We start from the raw sequence: 23,969 nt of genomic DNA on the forward strand, positions 1-23,969 counted from the left end.
ATGAATGGAAAGTCGTGCAAATCCTGCATCAGGAAAATGTTCAGAGTATCCACTGAAGAGTGAGAAAAAAAGAGCACAGCTTCTGAGGCATTTTGCCACAGTTGCATTTGGCCTTTTGGGAGCCTGAGTACGTGGATGATCTTATTCAGCAGCTCGGCAGCCACAGGTGCAGCTTTACAAACCCAGCCTGGGCTGACACCAGAGGGGCTTAAATGCCTGCAGTGAGATAGAACACAGAGCTTCAACTAAATGAGCTAAAAGGAAAAATCCTTTCAATAACCATCAAGTTCTTCAGTTGCTAAGAGTAGGGAGGCCACAGGCAGGATGAGTGCAATGATGTACATGTACAGTATAAACTACAAGCAAAATACAGTGACAGTGCTTCAGGACAAGGGAGAGGCAGGAGCCCTGGCCGAGGTGGCACGAGCGGGCAGCGAGGGGCTGTCCAGCAGTCATTGTGCTGGCTGACAAGAGCCAACACCAACCTCAGGTAGGTACTGTCCCTCCCTAAGGATGTGCAGGCAGGTTTTTTCACTCTGCCCAGACAACTTGTACCTCCTCATGTACGTGTCCCATTCCCCGGTCAGCCCCCATGTGCCACTGATGGCTTCCAGCTGATGAATGAAAGGATACTTAAACTCCTGCTGCTTCTTGCAGGGAGGAGAAACACAGCAAACCAGTCCTCCATCTTTTTCCCCCTTGTCAGCTTGGTCTTTACCCATGAATCCCCCAGGACCTGATGTCCTGCTGGTGCTGTCTCAAGCCCGTAATACCAAAAGCAGAGAAGGCTCTTTAGGCACCCCAGGACCAGCACAGGTTCACCACGCTCCTAGTCCCACTGTCCCAAAAAGTCCTGCATGCCTGGCTGGGTTGCTGGAGGTGAGCATGCTGAGGCATTACCCTGTTCCCTTACCTTCCCTGAGTCCTCTATTGATGAGGAAAAACTAGTCAGAAACACAGTGTGAACCCTGAAGGGTTCAGAATTCCTGGTGTTTCTCTGAGATTCACAGCCAGCAGTCCAGAGTAAGTTACAGCTTTGTCTTTTTTCTGCTTCTTAGAGAAAGGTTTCTTGTCCTTTCTTGCCAGGTTTCAATACTTTCCTTGATTTGGAGCATGAACCTCAAGCAAGTTCTAAAGAATTTCTTCTGAAATTCAGATGATCACCTGCTTCTTACTGCTGTTTAAAATTACTGGGTCCCAGAGACAAGCCATGACTCGGTGGGTCAGGTACTCAGCAGGACAGGTGAGGGAAATCAAGGGCTTGTCTGTACTTCACTGCTCATGAAATGACATACACAGATGGGAATAGATTCAGCTCCTGAGATGCCAGACAAATCCACCCCAGGAAACAGCAGAGCATGGATATCATCCTGGCTTCAATGCACTGTTTTGGTAAGTGCCAGGTATCACTTGCTCACATGCTCCTGGATGCTTCAATGCAGGTGTTGCAGCACCCCAGGGCTTCACACCCTGCATGGCACGTGGGAGAACCCCCTCAAACATTCTCCTGAAATCACACATCTCAGGCTCAGCAACAAACACAACCAACTCACCCTCCAGGGGGTGGCTCCTGCTGCTTGGGTTTGTGGGACAGGCATTGACAGGTCCAACCACGAGTTCTGAACACACCTCCAGGTCCTGAAAACCCTGTGGGCAATGCTGCACTCTCCATGCTGGGGCTTAGGTGTGACACAGATGGCTTATATTGAGGTTTACGCGGAAGTTCTGTGCCGTTTACGGAGGGATTTTGGGAATGGAACTGCCAGGAGGCAAGGTGCCCAGCGGGGGTCGGGTGACCGGGCTGGGAGCTGGGTGTCTTTTTTGGAGTAACATATGATGGGCATTAGACAGGCACGTCCAGGCTGGTGCAGCAGCATACCAGCGCTGGCTGACCTTTGGTGAGCTGGAAGGGCAGCACCGTTCTGGATGCAAACAGTTAAATGAGTGCTTTCCAAGACAAATCATAGTTCTATGACTCCAGTGGGTGAGATCTAACCCCTTCCCGCAGAGCAAAGGGAGAGACAGCAGAAATCAGACTGCATCTCATTTCTGAACTACCTTCCCATGCCTCATGCACACACGCCTCTGCACTTCATGTAGAGAAAAAGGGTCCAGGAGCATCACGTTCCCTGCTGGATAGCCAGGCCAAGGGCAGGTGGTGCATCATGAATAGACCCCAGAGAAGGTCTGGGGCATACAGAGGTCAAAAAATAACACATAAAACAGTTTAGGGTATATTATGTCTTTGACAATATGGAAAAAACAAAATCAACCATTTCTTGTGCCACTGTCAAGTTCAGTGGTTGATGCTGGTGTAGATAGAGGCTGTGCTATCAATCCTCCGATGAGAAAGGAAATCAAGTTTATTTAAACATAATACATCTGGCAGTGCTAGAGTTAAAAGCAACACCTCTCCAATCGAAACCTTACCTGCCAGATGCAAAACCCCGCCTGCCAGGCACTGCACATTTACCCTGATCCCACGAGCCTTCCCACGAGGAGTTTACATCCAAAGGGAGAGCATGTACCAGTCTTGTTCCCAGCTACTTATGTTAAAATACACACCCCTGTGATAAACAGCTGCGGTCCTGCAACAGCTGCGGTGGCGGCAGATGGAGCCCTGCCCGGAGAGGGGCAGCAGGCCCGGCATGACCGGCACGTACCCACCGTCCCCAGAAAGCCACCCCCGGGCCAGTGGCACCGCGCTCTGCCGGGCACAGCTCCATGCCAGCAGCGTCAGCTGGGTGCTGGGCTGGAAAGTCAGCGCCTGGGATAGTCCCATCTTAAATATAGAAGGGTCTTCTGGAAGATAAATAAATAAGTAAATAATTTTTTTTTTAAAGTAAATTTAAGGGTGTTTTGTTGTGTGTTTCTTTAGTAATTCAGTCAGCGGAGCACCTGGAGGTGAAGCCAGGGTTTTAGAAACTCTTATGTAACTAGAAAACTTATCTTTTAGCTGGAATTATTTTAAGTTCTGTGATACTTGCCAATTTAATAGTAGCAGTTTGTGGGATGCAAGGGGGGGGGCGGGGGTCGACAACACGTATAATTACCTAATGCAAGGTTTTAAGAGGCATAACTTCATGCAGTCAGCGTGAGGCAGCTAAAGATGCCTCAGAGACCCCTGTCCCACCGGCACGTCCTGCCGGAAGAAATCCAAGTGGCCACGCTCTCCCGGGAGTGGGGGATTTATTTACATCCTCCTCGGGTGAAGCTGCCCGAGCTCTAGCGAAGGGAGATGAGCCTCCGGAGGGCGCTCGGGTGATACACAGAGACACGCGTGGGGCAGGCAGCATCTTCCCCGTACCGCTCCATCCCAGGCGCCGCTGGGGAAGCGCGCGGGGGGATGCAGCCTGGTGCCGGCGGCGGGGTGAAATCAGCTTTTTCAGCCAGCTTTTCCGCTGGCCCTGGTGGGAAAAGGAAAATGAACGCTCAGCCGGGGGAATGGGGTGCCGGTCCCGGCGGCGGGGCAGCGCTGCCCGGGGACGGGACGGTGCCAGGAGGGCGGCAGGCGCCCGAAAGGCACCAGCACCGTCCCGTGCCCGCGGTGGGGGCACCTCGGACCGCGGCCACCCTCGGCCGGGAGGTGGCAGCTCGCAGCGGCGGCGGCCCTGCCTCCGCGGCCGCGCACCCCACCCGCTCCCGCCCCCGGGTCCCCGGGGGTGCCGGGAACAGTCGTTCCCCGTCATTGGGGCAGGAGGCGGGGCCCGCGCCGTATAAGAAGGGACCGAGCGGGCGTTTCACTCCCAGGTCCTGAGACGCCTTGTCCCATCCCCGCCTCCTACCGCTGCTCACGGCGTGACCCGAGCCCGGATCGGCCCCCTCGGGGAGGCGACGGCGGGACTACAGCGGCAGCGCCGGTGTCACCCAGCAGCAGCGGCGGCGGCAGCGGTGCGAGCAGCGGCGGCCCCGCTCCCACCTGCCCGTGCCAGAGGCTGGAGCCGCGGCCGTCGCGGAGCGGCGTTTGGTGCCCGCGCTCCGGAGCCCCCGCGCCGCGGCCGTGCGGTGCCGCGTCCCGCTCGCCCATGAGCGCCGCCGCTCTCTACAGCCTGGACTCCCCGGCATGTTATAAGAGCTGGTGCCTGGAGCCCGCCAACTTCTACGACGCCAAGGTGGGCAGCGGCGGCGGGCCGGGTCCCGCCTGCAAGCCGGGGGCCCGCGGCGGCTGCGGGATGAGCGGCGAGGAGACCGGGGGCGGCCTGGGGGGCAGCGGCACCAACCTGGCGGAGCTGAGCGCCGCCGCCCCGGCCATGTACGAGGACGAGAGCGCCATCGACTTCAGCTCCTACATTGACTCCATGTCTGCCGTGCCCAACCTGGAGCTCTGCAACGACGAGCTCTTCGCCGACCTCTTCAACAGCAACCACAAGCCCGAGCGGGGCGGGGAATACGGCGAGTACTTGCCACCGGGCGGCGGCGCCGGCCGCGACCCCGCCAAGGACCTCGGCGCTGCCATGACCACCCTGCTGGGCTCCGAGCCCCGCACCGCCTCCTCCTCCTCCTCCTCCTCTTCCTCCTCCTCCTTCTCCTCCCGCGGCGCTCTGAAGCAGGAGCCGGACTGGAGCGACAGCGACCTCTCCTCCTCGCTGCTGCCCTCGCAGATCGCCACCTGCGCCCAGACCATCATGAACCTGAGCGGGCAGCCCACGCCGCCCACGTCCCCCGAGCCGCCGGGCAGCAGCTCCCCCTCCAGCTGCAGCACCCGCTCGCCGGGCCCCGCCGCCGCCGCCGCCGCCGCCGCCGCCGTGGCCGGGCCGGCGCAGGGCGTCCCGCCGCCCGCCGGGGGCAAGGAGCGGGGCGGCAAGAAGTGCGTGGACAGGTTTAGCCCCGAGTACCGGCAGCGCCGGGAGCGCAACAACATCGCCGTGCGCAAGAGCCGCGACAAGGCGAAGCGGCGCAACCAGGAGATGCAGCAGAAGCTGCTGGAGCTTTCGGCCGAGAACGAGAAGCTGCACAAGAAGATCGAGCAGCTCACCCGGGACTTGACCAGCCTCCGGCACTTCTTCAAGCAGCTGCCCGGCGCCTCCTTCCTGCAGCCCGGCTCGGGCACCGACTGCCGGTAACCCGGGGGGGGGAGCGGGACGGAGAGACGGACTCCGGGAGACGGTGGATAAATACCTCAGAGGGCCGTGCCGAGCCGTGCCGGGCCGTGCAGCGGCGCCCCGGGCCGGGCCGGGCGCGGCAGGGGCGCGGAGCCGCGGCGGGACCTGCCGGCCCCCGGCCGCGCTCCGAGTGCGGCGGCGACGTGGAGCGATGCCTGGGTCTTTCACCACGAAACTTGCGAAAAAGGGAAAAAAAGCTAAATATATATATATTTTTTTTTTCTTCTCTCCCCTTAAATTATTTTTGTAATGGTAGTTTTCGTCTTTTCTACATTTTACTCATACCGATGCAGCTATGGTACATCTGTTAAAATGATTCAAAATCCCATGTATTTTAGACAGTAGAATGGAAAAAAAAAAAAAAAAAGAAAAAAAAAAAAAAAAGACTGAGCATGCTCAACCTTTTATATCAATTTTTACAGCATTTCTAAGAATAAAGAGAAGCATTTTAAATCAACCCTACTCTCCTTTGCTCTGTGTCGTGACAGCAACAAGGGCTGGGCTGGCGGCGGGGACAGCTGTGCTGCCCGGGAGGCGGCTGAGCACGGGCGGGGAACACGGCGAGAGAGGGTCCCAGGGGCCGAGAGGGGAGCTGAGGGCAAGCGAGGGGCGCTGCGTTACTTCCCAAAGCATCCAGGTAGAGATGCAGGGGTGGGAACGACCGTGAGAGCCCCGGGCCGCGGGGGTTGTGAAGCCTGCTCCCCCCGGAGCCGGAGTGCTGAGTCAGGGGTTGCCGTGGCGCTGGTGGGACCGAGCAGCTGCACAGCCGGAGACTGCTCTGTGACCAGGGCTCTGCCAGAAATACCGTATTAAAATAATAATAAAAATAATAAAAACTGCATAGGACTGCCTAAACACTATTCAAACAATACCACTAGTTAAAATTCCTGTTAAAAAAACTTCCAAGGGGTTTCCATTCCAGATAATGCAAAAGTTGCACCTATGCTAACATGTTCCAGAGCTGGGACCAGCTGTCCCAGAGGTGCTGGTGCTCCCTCAGGCTTCAGCCCACTGCAGGAGCTGGACACTTTCACTGATCCTGGCTAGTGAAAGTGAGAGTGGGTAACTGCTGCTCATCACAGAGTCAATGGTCACAGACTTTCACTGATCCCTGCTAGTAACAGAGTGGCAAGGCTGCTGCTCATTGATGAGTGAGTGAACAGATAGACCACAGAAGACCAGGCAATTTGTCTAAATTTCAGTAGTGCAGCGTTAGAGCACTTACAGCATCTGTAGGGCAGGGGCAGAAAAATGGCCTGACACAACAAGCACATCCAGCTTCCTCAGAGACTCAAGTCTCAAGCTTTTGGCAGCCCCAGTCTCACATACAGACCCCTACACAGGAATGGGCTGTGTCAACTCCTTTTTCCTTACAAGGAGGCAGGTAAGAGACTGAAATGCTTGGAGGAGGTGGGGGGGAAAAAGGGGAATTCAAAAGCTGGGTTATTCCTTTAGTAATTGTGACAGCCATAAGAGTTTTCACTATTGGCCTGAGCTGCAGAAATGACCAGTGTGGCAAGTTTGCTGTTCCTTTTCTGCTGGTTAATCACATACAGGACCTGCACAAAACCAATCATTCCTCCTCCTCTGACCTGTAAGGGGCTTTTAAACACTCTGAAAGAGTAAGGGGAAAAAAACCCATGCAGTCTCTAATTCTTATATTAATCCTTGCAATGCACACAGAGGAAGATTTTGGCATTTATCTGATCTGTAGTCTCCACAGTCTGTGTGAGGGTGGTTGCGTGGCCTGCAACGCAGTTTGCTCCTTACCCACAAAAGAAATTATAATGAAACACCCGCTTTGTGGGAAGCTGCAGATAACACACAAACTTGTATGCTGAGAGACCAATTAGCTGTAAAACATTAACTTCATGTGTGTTCAAATCTCTGTCTTTACAACAACTATTGCAAAGTGATAACTCAGAATTCACGCACCATGCAGCGTTTTGCAGCAGGTCTGGGATACACTGATAAAACTCAACTTAAACCAACATTCACTGCCCATAGCAAGGCATTTATTTCAAAAATATCAATAAAATATTTTCCATTGACACATAATAAATACAACATTATTTAAAAAATCACAACCATTCAAAACTTCCAGAAAAAGATGTTTTACATTACATAACAGCAAACACAACAAAGAACTGTATTCTTAGATTCTGCACTGATCAGAAAATGAAAAGTTCAGAAAGTTGAACAATATATGGATATTTTCTTCAGTGTTAGCACAATGTGCTTTATAAATCACAGTTTTAATAAACTATCTTAATGCTTATCACACTTGCATTATACATTATCTGTGGCACTAGTTAACAGATAATCACATGACAAAGTCCACAGATACTATAATAGCTGTCTAGAGTTCAACTTTGTCTTGCTGCAGCTTCCAGAAGAACGATTTCCTCCAGTGCAACACAGTTGGGGTGACTGGATACGGAGTGGACGTAGCAGTTCAGGAACCCCACCTCCTTTCCCAGCACGCTCTGCACCTCGTAAGTCTGCAGGAATAAAAGCATGGTGAGTAAAACAAACAGCGCTGGACGTTCTGTTCTAGGCAGCATTCAGCTGGGAAGATGCAGCATGCAAGATCCTCTTCCAAAAGACAATTTTTTTAAAGAACTCGAAAAGTGCATTAGGCTAATGGAAAAAATGAATATATCAGATTTTCAATCATTAGATCACACTCCTGTCTCAGTTGCTGCCCTACCAGGCTTTAAAAATGAGCTGTTTAAAACAGAAAAAAGTTGCTGCGACTTTGAACTCAGTTTTGCTGAAGCATAATCTGCACATGGTCCCTTTATCTTCCTTTTTAACACCTGCAGGACTTCACGCGTGCTGGCAATGCATATATACATACCATACATTGACTACCTGTGCTAGCTGATCCACTAAAGGAAAACACATTTTGTAACCCTCCTTACTCTCCTCCCTCTCCCCCCTTCTAACTTTTGGTTGTTCATACCAGCAGCACCAACACGGTCCCTCCTGTTTAATGATCTGACCACATTTCACCCAGGAGCCGTGCCTGAGCGAATTTGCAGAGGCTGTGTTCTGCGTGGAGGAGAGGGATGCAAGACTGGCATGGCTGCACTAAGAGGAGACAGCATGTTAACACATGAACTAGTAAGATTCATAGCTGATATTTCCCTTGAGAGGGTATCTCAGGTGGCAGGTTCACATCCATTCCTTTCCTTAACAGGCCTTGCCTACAACCAGCCTCTGGCCGTGCCCTGCCTTCATCTGCATGGTGCTTCTCTACAGGTATGTGATACCCACGGCTGTTGCCTGGTTCAAGGTATAAACAATCCTTTTTCTATTTTTTTTTCCTAAATTATTTTTACCCCAGACTGGTTCTGCAGTCCAGTTCACTGTGCAGCTGCACAAACAACTCTACTGGTGTAACAGAAGGGCTGCCACAAGGTGAGGAACAAGTGGCCAGGGCCAGTGACGGCTAAAACCAACCTCCCTGCCAAAATAGTTGATTGCAAAGCTACACCCTTAGAAACTTCAGCAGCACTTGCAAAAAAAATGCCACCTCAAGTGGTATTTCTTGTGACTAATCTTTATCCCTGTGTTTCAGCCAGGGAAGAAAAAAAATCTGAGTTGCCAGACTTTTAAATACTGGCATTATACACACTGAAAATGAAAAAAAGAGGTTGTTTGAATTCTAATAACTCGAAAAAGAACTATGTTTTGCCAGTCTGTAACCAAACCAGACACATCCTGTAAAACTCAGCAAGACTTAACTGCTATTAAAGGAGCAAACACGTTTTGCAAATTTCTTGTATCTCTTTGCTTAAATGAAATATACACCCTTCTCCAGCATAAGAAAATAATTTATTATTTCAGAGTAATTTTCCACTTTAAATAGTACCCACAAATCCCACTAAAAGCATGGAGCATGTAATAGGAAAATGGTGGAAAACTTGTAAGACAGGGAAAGTAAACTGACCCCAGTACATATCACCTATCTGAAGATATTTAACTGGGACGATTAAACAAGACAACAAACTGACCTTTGTTCCCGTTCACGTGCAAGGGAGAGGGAAAATCTTGGAATCCTAATTGGGCTTAATGACTCTCTGAAGGCTGCTGAGCATCCAGCAGCCAATGCCAGCCAGGCACCTACCCATGTGCCTCCCTCACCCACAATAAATCTGGGTCACTGTGCCAAGTGTCAGGGTTCTTCTGATATCTCAGATTAAAGGAATAACTACATCACGATTACATAAACTGTACTTTAGCCCATGGATCTCCACAGCTCATGTGTGTTTCATTCATTTCATTTCATTATGAAGTAATATGTCGCATGCATTTTGCAAATTCTTCTACTATTTCCACCTGCCAGTACTTTCAGTGTCGTGCTGTTACAAAGTGGTTGTGGTTTATAGGATTTAGATGCCCAGACCCAAAAGGTGGGATGCTTGGCTGTCCTTGGATCCTCAGCTGGATGAGCTGGAGTCAAGTCCAGCACTGCCTGTGGCAGCTCTGAGTGCTGTTTGCAGGTAGCTCTGCAGATCCACAGCTGAGCTGGAGCTACACAGCCCATCTGCAGCATCCTCCTTCTGAAAAGGAGGGTGTGAGTCTGATGAGATGGCAGGGCATCAGCAGCTGGAAGGTGGGATTGCCAAAGGGCACAGCCCACTCAAATCACAGCCTGGACATGGGAAAAAAAATCATTTCACTTGTAGTGAAATCTCTTACAACTCCTAGTGCAGTTCTGAAGTGAACTGCCTGGAAAGTCATCACTAGAGAAAGTCTCCATCACTAGAGATTTTCAAGACCCTGCCACCAAAAGTCATGGCTGACCTGCCAACACATCAGTACTCTGCCTTTACATTAGGTTCTGTAGTTTAACTTTCTTTGGTCAGCATTCATTATACCTACCCCATCCTCGCTGGCTGAGGACATCAGGAGAGAAGAGATTGTCTTTTGCAACAGCTGGAATGAGAAAATTCACAGGTTTTGTTCATGACAAAAATCTTAAGTGTGCAAAGATGTTTTGTATGCAGCCACATAGAACAAAGATTTATCATTTTAATATCAAACAGTTTTGTTTCTCTGGCCAAGAAAGCAGAGGAGAGGTGACACAAAAGATTTTCAGAATGGAAGTCTAAAAACACACATTCCTTTTAGACTGTGTGGACTGCTGTTTCCAAAGGCCCAACCTAACAAATCCCTCCATCTGGGCCACAGAACAGTTTGTACACCTCAGGGTGAACTCAACAGTTGCACTATTTGAGCAAGATCTGGGAACTGGGTTCTTAGCCCAATGAAACACAAGCTTATTATCAGATTAAATTATGGGATAGTCTTACATATTTTAATTTGTCTGACAGGACTGTTCATAGAATTGTGGCTTAGAATGTGTCTACACATCTAGTCTCATTGCACCCTGATGCACCAATGCTTATTTCATGCCATACCTTTACTTTCACTGTGCTTTGAGATCGGGAGGGACAACTCAAGAAGACTTCCAGCTGCATTTTCAAAACTGGTGTTGTGATAACTTCAGAGCACTGGTTGCAATACAGCAATTCCCTGAAACACACAAAATAATGATGGAAAAGCAAGAGAAATGAACAAGCTATCAGTCATAAATCAAAAGAAATAAAACTCTAATTAGTGTATTCTCTAAAATACTTTGCTGGTAGACTTTTAGTAGCAAAGCCCTGGTAGAGATTCAGTTGATAATAGCAAATAGAACTTTTCTGTTGGCAGTAACTCTCCTGGAGGACCTAAACTCTTCTGGCAAAAGGATCTTCCTTTTGTAATTTCTGGCAGCATGGAGAGCAGTTGCTATTTATAGTTACCCCACTTAAGCAAATATTAATCTTATAACCTCCTAAAACTTATGGCAAAAGAAAATTTGTAGTATAGATTTGGCCAAAGTGAATTATTGACTTAGGCCCTCATTCAGCAAGCGTTCAATGTCTTCTGTGCACACTTAAGTCATGCACAAAATTAAGCTCAGCTATAAGTTCTTGTTGGAAGCACTTCTTAAACAAATATTGATACTTCATTTGTTCTCCAAATGAAGCAGAAGCGTCCTTCACAGGTGAGATACTTTTGAAACTGGACTACACTACTATGTGAACATAGACACATTCTTATTTTTTGCCTGACAGTATAATACAGGACACCTGGTTTTGATTTTCAGCCTTTTTTGTACAACAAAGCATAAAGGGCAAATCTTCTCATCTTTAGGAAAATATTATTTGTTTCAATAAGATCATCCCAACTTCTTATGCTTTCTGTAAGCTTTTTCAGTAAATTCCTCCTTCCCTTCCCTTCCCTTCCCTTCCCTTCCCTTCCCTTCCCTTCCCTTCCCTTCCCTTCCCTTCCCTTCCCTTCCCTTCCCTTCCCTTCCCTTCCCTTCCCTTCCCTTCCCTTCCCTTCCCTTCCCTTCCCTTCCCTTCCCTTCCCTTCCCTTCCCTTCCCTTCCCTTCCCTTCCCTTCCCTTCCCTTCCCTTCCCTTCCCTTCCCTTCCCTTCCCTTCCCTTCCCTTCCCTTCCCTTCCCTTCCCTTCCCTTCCCTTCCCTTCCCTTCCCTTCCCTTCCCTTCCCTTCCCTTCCCTTCCCTTCCCTTCCCTTCCCTTCCCTTCCCTTCCTTCCCTTCCTTCCTTCCCCCCCTCCCCCCTCTGACTGCTCTTATCCTCGGGTTTTTATTCCACCAGCTATCTCACACTCTGTAAGCACAAGCTGGCTAGGCAGCTGCAGGGGAGGCTGTCCAAAATTATGTCAGTGTGATATAAGTTCAGAATTTCAGGTGGCAACAGGTCCTGTGGGATCAGCCTTCACATTCAGGACAGACATACTGCCAGAATTATCCAACATCCCTTTTAGAAAGGTGACTAATTTAAAAGTTCTGAAATGCAACTCTTTCATACTTCGACAAATTGTAGCAGAGTCAAGTATAAAAATGAGGTGAATTTGGGATACACAGATTAACAAGGTAAGACACACAAACACATGTACCTGCTTCTAAAAGAACTTAAAAATAAATGTAGTTTATGGGCATCTTTATTAAAAGCAGTATTATAATACAGGGGGCTACGAAACCTTTATAAGCAAGATTTGCTTAAAAAAAAGCACAATAACTGCAAAATCAAACCTTTTCATATCTACTTGTATCTTTCTTAATATATTAATGTAACCTTGCAGGTTTTATCAGTTCATCAGCAATAAAAATACTACGTCGTAGCTCTAGGAAGGAGCAAAGTGCAGCCTGTGCCTGCAGGAATCATTGCATCACCTACTGCTCTTATGGCTACATCTACAAAACACCTGGAGTGCTCTGGAGCATGCTGACTCTCACCTGTCCTGGGGATACAGTTCCAACTTTCCATTGCCACATCTGTTGCATGTAGGCCAGGAGAAAGCAGTGCTCTCATTAACTCCAACAACAGTACCTGCAGAACATGGAATTCTTACAAAATGCTAACGTTAAGCCAGCACACACAGTCACTCTTGGCTTCACAACAGCAGGTTTGAGCCTTTCTGACCCACAGATTAAGACTTGTCAGAGCAAGAATCAGCTCTTCCAACAATCTCGTTCCCTTTCTCCTTTGTCCCTGCAACTAGGGGTGAAAGTACAGCAGTGTCACATTCTAAAAATACCAGAAAGTAGATAATTGACAATTAACTTTCCAAATAGGCTCAGTTCTTTTGGTTTGGATTTTAGTGCTTTTCTGATTTGTTTTTGCTTGTTTGCTTTCTTTCTGGTCCTCTGATGTTTTCTTGGCAATAAACAGTGATAAAAATCATCAGATCAAATAGCTTGATATTGATATTTAGAAAATACAAACCAATAAGAAGCCCCAATCCCTTCTGGAAACAACAATGCAGATTAAATTCCACTAACAATGGAGTTATTCTTCATTTATACAGATTTAACAGAGATTAGATCTGGCTCACACTCTTAAGTGTGTGCGTAAGAAGGGAATGCCAAAGATACTTTAGACTAATAAAAAGGGCCTTGCTACATTTGGCAAGAAAAAATATACTCAGAATTTTATGAGAAGCCAATAAACAGTGTATTATATTTTATGGTAACAATATGCTGAAATTACGAGCATTATTTATAGAGAAAAATATTCACCTGTAAGAATGAAATTACACTGAAATAAAACCTCACTAGTACAACAGAACTACAGACTTAAAAATCCAGCCTCTGTTAAGTAAGAATCTCACAGTTCTATACCACATTCAATAGAAGAAAGCCTTGGAGACTATGGAGCATTTACAGTGTCTGGACTGTAAGACAGGGTGTTAATCCCTTGCTTTTCTGGTTCTCCTGGGACAAGGAGGGAGCTGCACTTAAAGAACAAAACTGTAATTTTCTTTGGGAATTCAAAAGACAGCGAGTCCGAAGATCTGGAAAGTTGCTTCTCAAATACAACATTTATGACCCAATTTCTAAGTGTACAACAAAACATCAGGCATTGCATTTCTCTGATACAAGAAGATTTTCTATTTAACCACTAAATAACTCTTAGAGGAATAATTTTGATTCTCCAGTGTTTGTGATAAACCAGGAGTTTCCATGGGTATGTTTCTCTTTGAACGATGTGAATGCTGAATGGACTTAAATCCACTTGGTGGCTGGACACCAGTGGTGTTCCCTTAGGCTCAGTATTGGGGCTAGTATAGTCCTGTTTAATATTTTAATAATCTGGATCAAGTCCACCCTCAGTATGTTCACAGATGACAGCAAGTTGGGTGGGAGTGTTGATCTGCTGGAGGGCAGGAAGGTTCTGCAGAGGGATCTGGACAGGCTGGATCAATGGGCTGAGGCCAGTGGTGTGAGGTTCAACAAGGCCAAATGTCAGGTCTTGCACTTTGGTCACAACAACTCCAGGCAGCACCACAGGCTGGGGGGAAGAGTGGCTGGAAAGTGCCCCAATGGAAAAGGACCTGGGGTGTTGGTCAATAGCAGCTGGACATAAGCCAGTGTGTGCCCAGGTGGCCAAAAAGGCCAATGACATCCTGGCCTGCATCAGCAATAGTGTGGCAAGCAGGATTAAAGAAGGATCATCACTCTGTACTCAGCACTGGTGAGGCTGCACCTCGAGGCCAGTTCTGGATCCCTCACTCCAAAAAAGACACTGAGGCGCTGGAGCAGGCCCAGTGAAGGGCAATGGAGCTGGGGAAGGGAAGCTGGGGATCTTTAGCCTGGGAAAAAGGAGGCTCAGAGGGAACCTCCTTCTCTACAACTTCTCTACAAACAAGGAGTTTGTAACCAGGCAGGAGTAGACCTCTTCTCCCAGGTACCAAGTGACAGCAAGAGAGAAAATGGCCTAAAGTTATGCCGAGAGAGGTTTAGCTTTGATATTAGAAAGACTTTTTTCACTGAAAAGGTGTTCAAGCATTTAAACGGCTGCCAGGAAAGTGATGGAGTCCCCAACCCTGGAGGTATTTAAAAGACATGAAGATGTGGCACTTGGGACATGTTTTAGTGGTGGAATCGGCAGCGCTGGGTTAATGGTTTGACTTGATGATCTTAAAGATCCCTTTCAGCCTAAATGACTGTATGATTCTATAATTTTATGATTTTTGTTCATCAAAAAGGTACCAGTTAGTTTGCTGATTATGTTTCCTTCTTCATTAAAAAATAATTTTAAAACCAAAACAAATCCCCTTTCTCTCTAAGCCTTTTCACTTTCTCCCAGCTGTGTGCCATATTGCAACTGCAAGATGCCACTGCAAGTATATTTGAAGAAAATCAATCAGGATCAAACTGATGAGATTATGTCTAGTGGAGAAGATTATCTTGGTGATAATGTAGAGTTCCCCTGAGAAAACCACCAGACATCACTGAAGTCAGACCAACTCAAAGCAGCAACAGGTGTAGTAATCCAGTGATAGCCTTGTGCACCCTATACACAAAGAGATTTCTCAAGCTTAGGATGCTGAACTGCTGCACATCTTTTTGAAGACTCTAGATTTTGCTTCACACACACAAACTTTTTGGATATTCTCCCAAAATTCTTTAAATGAAAATGCACATAGCCAAAAAATGATTTTTACCTCTAGTCTATTTTTAAGGCTTGTGGCTGGCACCTTTGAGATTGACAATAGGACAAGACCTGGAAAAGCAGATCTGGCATGTGGAATGCCAAGGAGGTTGAAGTTGGTTGAAACAATTAAAACATGGAGGTGTTGTTTTGGACTTTCCTCCCCCACCCCAGTCAGTTATCCTGATTAATGGGACAGGAAACACAAAACTTCAATCAAAAAAGGAAACCTAGGTAAACTGACTGACCTCATTTTAGTCCCACTGTTAAGTGGAAAACTGAAATTTCCCCACACGCCTGAGTAAAGGCTTAAATATGAAAATAACCAACGTCAAAATTCAATCACTGTTGGTGAGTCATATACTAGACAAATAGCATTAATCAAATAATATCTCCACATATCATATGTGGTATAGACTATGCAGAATTTGCTCAAAGCATGATTAAGAGAAAAAACTGTTCTGTGCCATGTAAACTACCAACATATAAGTCATCCTGACTGCTACTTTACAGCAAAAAGAGGTTAGAAATTACCTTGCAATGCATTGTGATAAGAAAATTAACCTATTGACTCTAAGATCATAGGTGAAAACCACAGATTCATCTTGCAATGAAGAATAAACTTTTCATTAGAAAGCAACCACAGGTTTTCACTCATCTGTTGAAGAGTAACACACTCCATTATCCCAGAGCTGGTATGACTGAACTTCCCTGAAACAAGAATTTCTGACAAACCCATTCCATCTGCTTGGACAGGAATATTTTCTATTTTGATGGGGAAGGAACCTCTGAAGAACATCCAGTCCAGAGCTGTACCATGTTGCTCAGGGCCCAGATTTAAGAGGAAGCTTGGACTGGCAGAACTTCAGATGTTCCTTCCAAATGAGCAGGAAGGCACACTCCTTCAAGAAGTGCTAGACAAAGCCTTTGCAGCCTCTTTGCTAGGTGGGAGAATGCCACTGTGCAACACACATAGGTGACCAAAAGTACAAGAAATGAGAGGATGCACAAAGTAAAAGAATGAATGAGGTAATAACTGCTTCTCATTGAAAGCCAGACCAACAACCCTCTGACTCAGGAGATAAGAGAGTGACTGAATTTTAGAGACAATACACCTCCCTCCATGTGTTACTCAAACAAAAATTTATTCTCCCACCAACAAAGTAGGGTCAATGCAAATTAGTTTCATTTGTTCAAGAGAAAGATCTAGGCACTGACTAATTGAAGCCCAAAACAGTGGATATATTTCTTGAATGCTATTAAATTATTTCAGTACACACAAAAGTGAGAGTTTTCATCTATACATTGCAGCAACGTAAGTATTAAGATTTATTTTGTATTCTGTGTTGCTATTCAGGTGTGGGAACATACTGATAACAGCCACCCTGCACAAACTCCAGATTAAACAAGACAAGGTTGTAAGATTAATTTCTCCTTTTGTCATTCTTCTATCTGTAATACAGGACAAGCAAAGCATGACATCTCCCATGTGTGTAAAGTAAGTACTTGTTTACACAACAGATCACAAAGGCGTACTTTCTTTGCTCTGCTGGGAAAAAAAAAGGACAGAGATGTTTCTTTATCCTATTATAAACACTGTCAACAAGAAAAAAGAAGACAGACACTTCTCATGAGCACAAAATTAACAGCAGAGAAGTGACAATTAGTGGTAATTCTTAACATAACTACTGGAGAGGTTAAAAAAAAAAAGTCAAAAAGCATTTCACATCCAGTGACAGAAATATCTTTCAAGTAGCTGTATCAATGCAAGATGTACATAACAACCAAGGCTTTGAGTGAAATGCCTCTAGTTGTGCTTCGTTTTCATTATGCACTGTTCAACATTAATCACTGCAAGGTGCTTAGTAATTAATCACAATGACATTGCTAAGTTGTGTCTCTACCATAGCAGCAGGTATGTTTAGTAAAGGCTTTGCTTGGTTTCAAACTGTGTTCTCAGACTGTCATATTATAGCTGAATAATTAATTAAAAAACCATAATTTCTTGTAATTTTAAAGTTAATTTCAAATGCTCCAGTGAATACTTGAAGGTGTAAATGCAAAAGCGTATCAAGAATTTTCAGCAAGGGCTACAGGAATAATACAAATTAAATTAAGGAAGGAAACAGCCTTGGTTGTTGGGCTTTTAAGGACTATTTCTCATAGGCACTGTACCACTGGGAGGTTTAAGAAGCTGTCTGGATAAAGCATTAGAAAATACACAGTAGAGAATGTTTCTGCATGATTTGGAAGCACTAGAAAATCTGTAATAAGAAATGTTTCTGCATGGTTAGTGGTAAGACCAAGATATTAGACAAAGCTATGATCCAAAATGGTTGGTGAGCAAATACTGGCCACATTATGCTAAATTACTATGGTAAAATAATAAAAAATAAATACTGCAGCAAAGCTCCAGGGAAATCAGTCACTAACCCCTGCCATTCAAGATCTGGGTAACATATCTTACCCATCTGCCCAAAAAGTATTAGTATAACTCATTGTTGCCAACATCAACAAGGCTGGTGTGAACAGAAGGCTCCTGAAAGAAGACAGTGAAGGAAGGAATATAATGAAACAGATTGTGCATTAAACATTTATTCTGGGGTATGAGTGAGTGGGAGCAGAGCTTGGCCAGCAAAAGGCAAACAGAGCCCACAAAGAAGCATAAAATCTTAAATATCCTAGTGACCCACAGCAATGCCATGCTTTTTTCATCCCTCCACGCTGTTTGTGCAAGAAATCAATATAAAGACACAAAAGATTAAAGTGAGCACAAATAATTAACCGCATTCATTTCAGGCAAGGCCATACAAACCTCTCAGAGCACAAATGGAGTTGGCCTGTGTTGTAGAATCCAGCTCATCGAGTCTGACAGGGCCAGTCAGCTCACTGAGGTCAGCACCGGCAGCCGAGCACAAAAGAGGCTTTTGTAATAAGAGAACAGTACGTTCAACACAAATAATCCTACCTGCCAAAAAAGACATTTCAGCTCAGTACAGTAACAAGGAAAAAGGTGACCACGTTAATTGTCACGGCCAATAAAGACAACAATCTCTGCCAGCTACCAAACAGATGAATAGACTCCATCAGGTTTTCTCAATGACAAAATATTTTGCTTTCAGAGATACATGCACCATGCTCTTGTTACACTTTGCAACTCCCAGGGGGAAAAAGAAATCTGAATTTGAAGAAGAAGGAATTTTAAAATTTGATCATGCCAGAAGAGAGTCAGATGCCACCCAGACTTCACCACATCACACTGTCTTGGTAATATGCTTGGGCACCCCTTCAGGTGGCCCTACTTTGCTTCAAAGATTACAAAGAGTACGTGCATGAAATGCTTTATTCTCCAGAGCAGAGATTTTTGCTTCAGGACACACAGCCTTTTGCACAGCTTTGTACTTCCAGTTCACTTACATGCTGGAACTGACTGAAGGTGTGAGATGTGAACTTGCCCTGCAGTCACCATACAGAACCAAACCTGAACCTCAGAAGAGTGACTAAAAATGAAAGCAAAGTGAAAAACTGTAATGTCATTATCTGTATGGGAGTGAAGGCTCACAGCTAAGATGGTTTAGGAGAGCATGTAAAATTTCTCTATTGAAGGATATGCAAATTTCTTAGTATTTTTGAGCCTTCTGTCAGCTCATAAATTTGATTGACGCTGGTCATCAGATTCAACAGTCATCAGGGAACACTGACAGTAATACTGGTGAACATACAACAACATCACTGAATTTTTCCTTCACTTTTGAAATCAAGCCAAAAATACAGAAAAAGAAACCTTGCAAGAAAGCTCAAACTGCAATCCCTTTCAAATTTCTCATCCCAAACTTGCAAAGTCTCATCTTCATCCGATAATGAAAGTGACCTCTCTGTAGGTCACATATTGTGGTGTCAGAGATAAGGGTGTTGTTTCTGTGGGACTCCAACTGCTTCCAAACCACGTGCAAAGCTTACCATTTCCCCACAGAGCATCCTTGAAGAAGACAAGTCGAGAGCCAGCATTGAGGGCTTCTATGATTTCCGTACTGAGAACACAGGATGCAGTGACTGACACAGCCACAACTTTTGGAATCCCATGAACCACATTTTGCAATGTGGAGTCAGTCACAAACAGCAACATTTCTCTTTGATCTATAGGAACACTGTGTTTTGTCTGTGATTAGGGGAAAAAAAAAAAAAAAAGATACAAATTTGGAATGCAATGTTTCCATCATGCTTTATCATAATTTTCTTGGCCTGTACCTGGGATTTGAAAGTATATTTTCTAAAAAAATGTGTATTATATATTTGTACTATATATATGGTATACATAAAAAGATAATTGGATGGTTTTATTAAGACTTATATAATTTTTGTCTTAAAGAAAAATGAGGAAAGACCATTTCTACTACTAATATTCCTCTGTGGGCACATTTTCTAGGTACTGTTATCAGATTTCCAAGCATAACCAAGTTGCAAAGTGTAGCTTTTCTTTTCAGTTGAACTAATATCCCAAAATATTCTAATGATGCATAAAGATAAGGAAGTAGATAATTCCTAAGTAAGAGATGTATGAATCTGCTATGACAGTGTAAGTTTTCTGTCCCAGACAGGTAAAAAAATATCATAACAAAGTATATTTCGTATTTACCAGTGCAAGGAACTTGCAAATTTTTGGATTCTAATATTTTAAAATATCTAAGATTAAATAACTTTATTAATTTAAAATGGTTTTGTTACTCTTTTTAATTAGTCAGCTGATCAAAAATTAATGCTTAAAACACTTAACTGAAAATTAAATACTATAATGCCTAGAAAGAGAGATTTTATTCTCAGAGCCTCAGGTCTGTAGCAGAAGGTAACGCAACAAAACCCCCAGTATTTTGTCTTTAGTTGAATTCTAACTTTGAAACCATCAGCCACACTAAACCTGGCTTTCTGTTCATGCTCACACTCTCAGAGCAAATGAGGTAATTGTAAATAGTGACTGGAAAAATTCACATTTCAGATATCACAGTTATGCCTTCATACAGCATATGCTGCCTATTGCACTGATGTTGTTGTTTTGCCTAGTAACTACATACATTTGGGCACCTCCTCTGCATGCATAACATTAGGACAGCTTCAAAGAAAGAATTTTTACATCTGACCCTTGGGAATTACTAACACATTGAAAGTTGTCTTTCAGGAAAATCATCCAAAAAGTAAATAATAATAACAGCAAAATCACAAGTTAGTATAAAATCATCATCTTGCTATGTGTGACAATTTGTTCTGAACAGAGAGGACACAACAGACAAATAGCAGCAGGATTGAGTTATAAGGACAGCTCCTTAACCACAGATGGAATATATTTCCTCCTATTCCTTCTGAACCACAGTTCGGATTCTGACTAATAAAAAAAGCATATTTCCATTCCTCCTTCACACAAATTAAGTCATATTAATTAAAGTACTTAATACTGTATCTACAGAGAGTAAATACTATTTTTTAAGGTGCATCTGAATTAGCTCACATAGATTATGTAACAATAAATCTGAAAAACAAACCAAATCATTGTCCCTTCCTCACTTATTACAGCTTGGTGATTTTGGATGTGAGGGGTACATCCTTGTGGCAAAGCAGCTGCAGAAAAAAAGCTGCTGCTTGTGATCTTCTGGGAGGACAAGGTAAGTGATATACTAGCAGCAGGTAAATACCTTTACATTCCTAGAACAGTTATCCATGAAGTTAAACATAAGAAGAATATCTTCTATTGATTTTCCATCATTACTTTCAAAAAGTTATGAGCACTCATGTTCACTCATAAAAATTTAGTGCTTACTGTTCAGCAAGGGAATAGCCATTAAAACAACAAATAAACCTCCTAGGAGCAAGGAAAAAACCATAGACCTTTTTTTCTGCTACTCAATATTCCATTCTTCAAAATCACATCTGTTGCTGCATGCTTCATCTTTTCTCTAATTCAGCGATGAAGTGCTTTTACACAAGAATACTGATAACCCGCATCAGAATTTCATATGTAGACATTCCTGAATTCAAAAATGCTTGGCTAGGATGCCCCTAGTCTTCAATTTTATTTCATTTTTCAGTTGAAGAGGTTTCTTGGAAATAGGAATTTACGCAAGTATGTGTCCATCTTCCTGCTGGCACACTAAAGATCCCATCCAGCTAGCCCTAATTGCATGTTTGCAAATGCTCTGATACATTCTCAACTAGCATGGAGAAAACACATGAGATACCCCTCATCTCAGCAGTTAAAAGTACTCCCTGCCTAAATGTTAAATCATAATTCATTGGCTTTTGAAGCAAAAGGGCAAGACCTAAATTAAATTTATGTCTCAAACTTGTGGGAAGCATCTCCAGCTATTTTGCTGGCCGTTCTGGAATTTCTTTGTCTTTGGTTCATATGCTTTGATTCACACTTTGTTTCTTGTGGAGCTGATGGACAATTGCAAATTATTCTCTGCTAGAATTCAGTGCTGGCTGTACTGAGGATCCAGTCGCCAGGAAAAAATAAATAAATCAGCAACAAAAAAATTCCCTTAACTACTAAGGGAGTTAGCAACATTTTGAAAGAACATTGTAGCATCATTCAGAAACAAATAAAACATAATTGTAAGCTTTCCGGCACAGTATGGATGGCAGATGTATTTACCTAAGAGTTTTACTCCTTTTACTCCTCCCTTTTACTACTTAGTGGACCATAAAAGCTACATTTGCCTGAGGGGCTTCTATGGAAGTCAATGAAAATCACCCACACACTTGCATGAAAAGAGAAAAAATGTATTTTTATATTACCATCATCTGTTCCACTCTATCCCCCAACACCCAACTGACTAGGAGCTTCTTGCTCCCAGTCATTCACTCATTCAGCTATAAATTAATATTTACAATAAACTTCCTGTGAGCTCCCTTTCCAGAGTGCAGTATTATCTCTGGTTAGATAGCAATTTATTCAGGAATAATTGGCTTTCTAGACTGAATGGCATTGAAACTGGCAATGCAGTTCATTTTACCTTGCACTTTAGCATTTTAGACATGGTGATAATTCTGCCCACACAGCTCTCAAAGATAATCCTGGCGTTGGGGTTACCCCTAAACAAGATGAATCTTCTTCACATAAACATGATGCTGATCTTATGTTGAATTAATTGCTAAATAAAAAGATTACCTGCAGCCTTTGGTAGAGCACTCGGGCCCAGAAGCTACACCGCTCGTTACAACCATCAATCTGAAAACAGCGCAAAAATAGGCAGTGAGACATCTGTGATACCAGAAATCCAGTGGTAAAAAGTATTTGTTATCTGATTTGTAAAGCAGATTACCCGAAGAATTTCCTTTAGACCATGAACAGCTGGTGGCTGGTACAAATTAGAAATCTGTTCTTCCTCATCCACTTCCACATGTATTTCACCAGACTGAACAGTAAGAATGTAACAGAAGCTGGGAGGAGGAAGATTAGCTGTCATCTATTAAAAAATAAGAAAAAGAAATGTGACCATAAAAAAGGCACTTTAATTTAGCCAGTCAAGTTTTACAATAATAGGCAAAATGAACAAAACAATTTACATTTTAAGATGGATGGGGAAACAAAATTATATGGTTAATAACAAGGACTCTGAAGTAGAAGTTGAGTTAATAAACCAACAATCACAACTTATAAGTGAAATCAGATTGTGTGCATCATTCTTTCCATAATCTAACATTGATCCTCATCACAAAAACGACTCATAACTTGGCACACCTGGCAAACACACAGTGACTACTTCAAGGTGCTTTTTGTTGTTTTGCATATTTTTATTACGTGGTGGGAATGCATTGATTAGGGTTGGCTTGTTGTTTTTTTTTTAAATCCATTGCTTTTCTGAGATTTGGGGACTTTTGCATGTGGGTGGGTTTTTATGATAGTAAACAGCTGCCGAACATTTAAAGCTGCCAAATTAAATCCAGGACAGCACAAGGAGATAATGAAGAACAGGAATGCAAGAGCTGCAAGAACTGCTCTCTTTGTGGTATGCCAGATTTTTCTTTTCCCCTTAAAAAGTACCATGACGTAACAACTTTATCAATCACCACTTAGAGAGGTCCCAAGCTGGAAAGACTTCTCAGAAAAGAAAAGACAATGCTAGAAGATAATTTTTATTGCAAATATGCTAAAACACTCTTTTAGCAACGTTTGTTGTTAATAAAACATTTAATTTTATAGAAGAAATATGAATATATTAAAGGCAGTTGCCCACCCATTAAAAAGAATCTGGTAAACAAAAGCAATGGAAAATGATACCCAAACTCTGTTTGCCTCTGACAGCATTAAAAAAGGTATTTGAATGCATATACGGTTCAAAATAAATCAGTTCCACAGAGCACTTCCCAACAACATTATCTTCATGCTGGCAATTTTATGTACCAATGTATAAAACTGCTTCCATAGAACTGTGCATAAAACTATACTGGTTGTATCAAGAAAAACACATCTCAATTGAAAGAACTCCACCCAGACGAAAATGTGGAGCATCAGAATGCAAGCTGTGGTTATTTGTGAAATTAAACCCATGGCAGAAGTGTAAATTACATGATTATGGCAAGTTCCTCCATTTTTAGATTGCTAATAAAACAGAAAAAATGAAGAAATAACAAGAGCCATTACAACACTAAATGACTTTAAGAGCTTTGCCTCAGCCATAGATATTCCCATTCCGTTACCCACAGTATTTTAATGCATAAACCCATCCGTTCCTCTGAGACTTCCACAATATTTTGATGAAAGGGAGAGTCAAAGAGAGCACAGCTATTTCACTCAGTTTCAGTCTCAATTTATTTTTAACTGAGGTCTGAGCTTTCTGTTGTTAAATATAAACCCC

The 23,969-nt window shown here is 44.0% G+C and overlaps 2 protein-coding genes, 1 long non-coding RNA gene and 1 pseudogene across 5 annotated transcripts in view; 2 read left to right on the forward strand and 2 right to left on the reverse strand.

Annotated features, from left to right (window-relative positions):
* Positions 1-1,717: 1,717 nt before the first annotated feature.
* On the reverse strand, positions 1,718-3,689 carry LOC147655459 (uncharacterized; annotated as a pseudogene).
* Positions 3,690-3,763: 74 nt separating this feature from the next.
* CEBPD (CCAAT enhancer binding protein delta) lies at positions 3,764-5,208 on the forward strand. The gene has a single exon (XM_086888574.1). It carries the CDS (start codon positions 4,026-4,028, stop codon positions 5,061-5,063), a length of 1,038 nt encoding a protein of 345 aa, XP_086744700.1. The 5' UTR covers positions 3,764-4,025; the 3' UTR covers positions 5,064-5,208.
* A 1,887-nt stretch (positions 5,209-7,095) lies between these two features.
* The window catches only part of SPIDR (scaffold protein involved in DNA repair), a 194,405-nt gene continuing 177,531 nt past the window's right edge, over positions 7,096-23,969 (reverse strand). For 2 of the 3 annotated variants that reach the window (XM_086888531.1, XM_086888544.1), the window contains 8 exons: positions 22,434-22,577; positions 22,280-22,339; positions 19,081-19,279; positions 17,936-18,088; positions 12,423-12,516; positions 10,532-10,646; positions 9,993-10,046; positions 7,096-7,603 (listed from right to left, as the gene is read on the reverse strand). In XM_086888531.1, the coding sequence (XP_086744657.1) occupies positions 7,469-7,603; positions 9,993-10,046; positions 10,532-10,646; positions 12,423-12,516; positions 17,936-18,088; positions 19,081-19,279; positions 22,280-22,339; positions 22,434-22,577 (954 nt within the window). In that variant the 3' untranslated portion in view covers positions 7,096-7,468. Of the gene's footprint in view, positions 7,604-9,992; positions 10,047-10,531; positions 10,647-12,422; positions 12,517-16,248; positions 17,660-17,935; positions 18,089-19,080; positions 19,280-22,279; positions 22,340-22,433; positions 22,578-23,969 lie in introns of those variants that run through there. The other variant, XM_023921152.2, reaches the window with a different exon arrangement.
* On the forward strand, positions 8,139-12,355 carry LOC111944804 (uncharacterized). Its single transcript, XR_015286761.1, has 3 exons — positions 8,139-8,228; positions 8,305-8,366; positions 12,269-12,355. It is a non-coding gene; the product is annotated as an uncharacterized LOC111944804 (long non-coding RNA).

This window comes from Cyanistes caeruleus, chromosome 1 (assembly GCF_971803275.1).
Source record: "Cyanistes caeruleus chromosome 1, bCyaCae1.hap1.1, whole genome shotgun sequence".
Lineage (NCBI taxonomy): Eukaryota > Metazoa > Chordata > Aves > Passeriformes > Paridae > Cyanistes > Cyanistes caeruleus.

Coding starts and splice junctions, on each gene's coding strand:
- CEBPD (XM_086888574.1), top strand. CDS start 4,026: ATGAGCGCCGCCGCTCTCTACAGCCTGGACTCCCCGGCATGTTATAAG.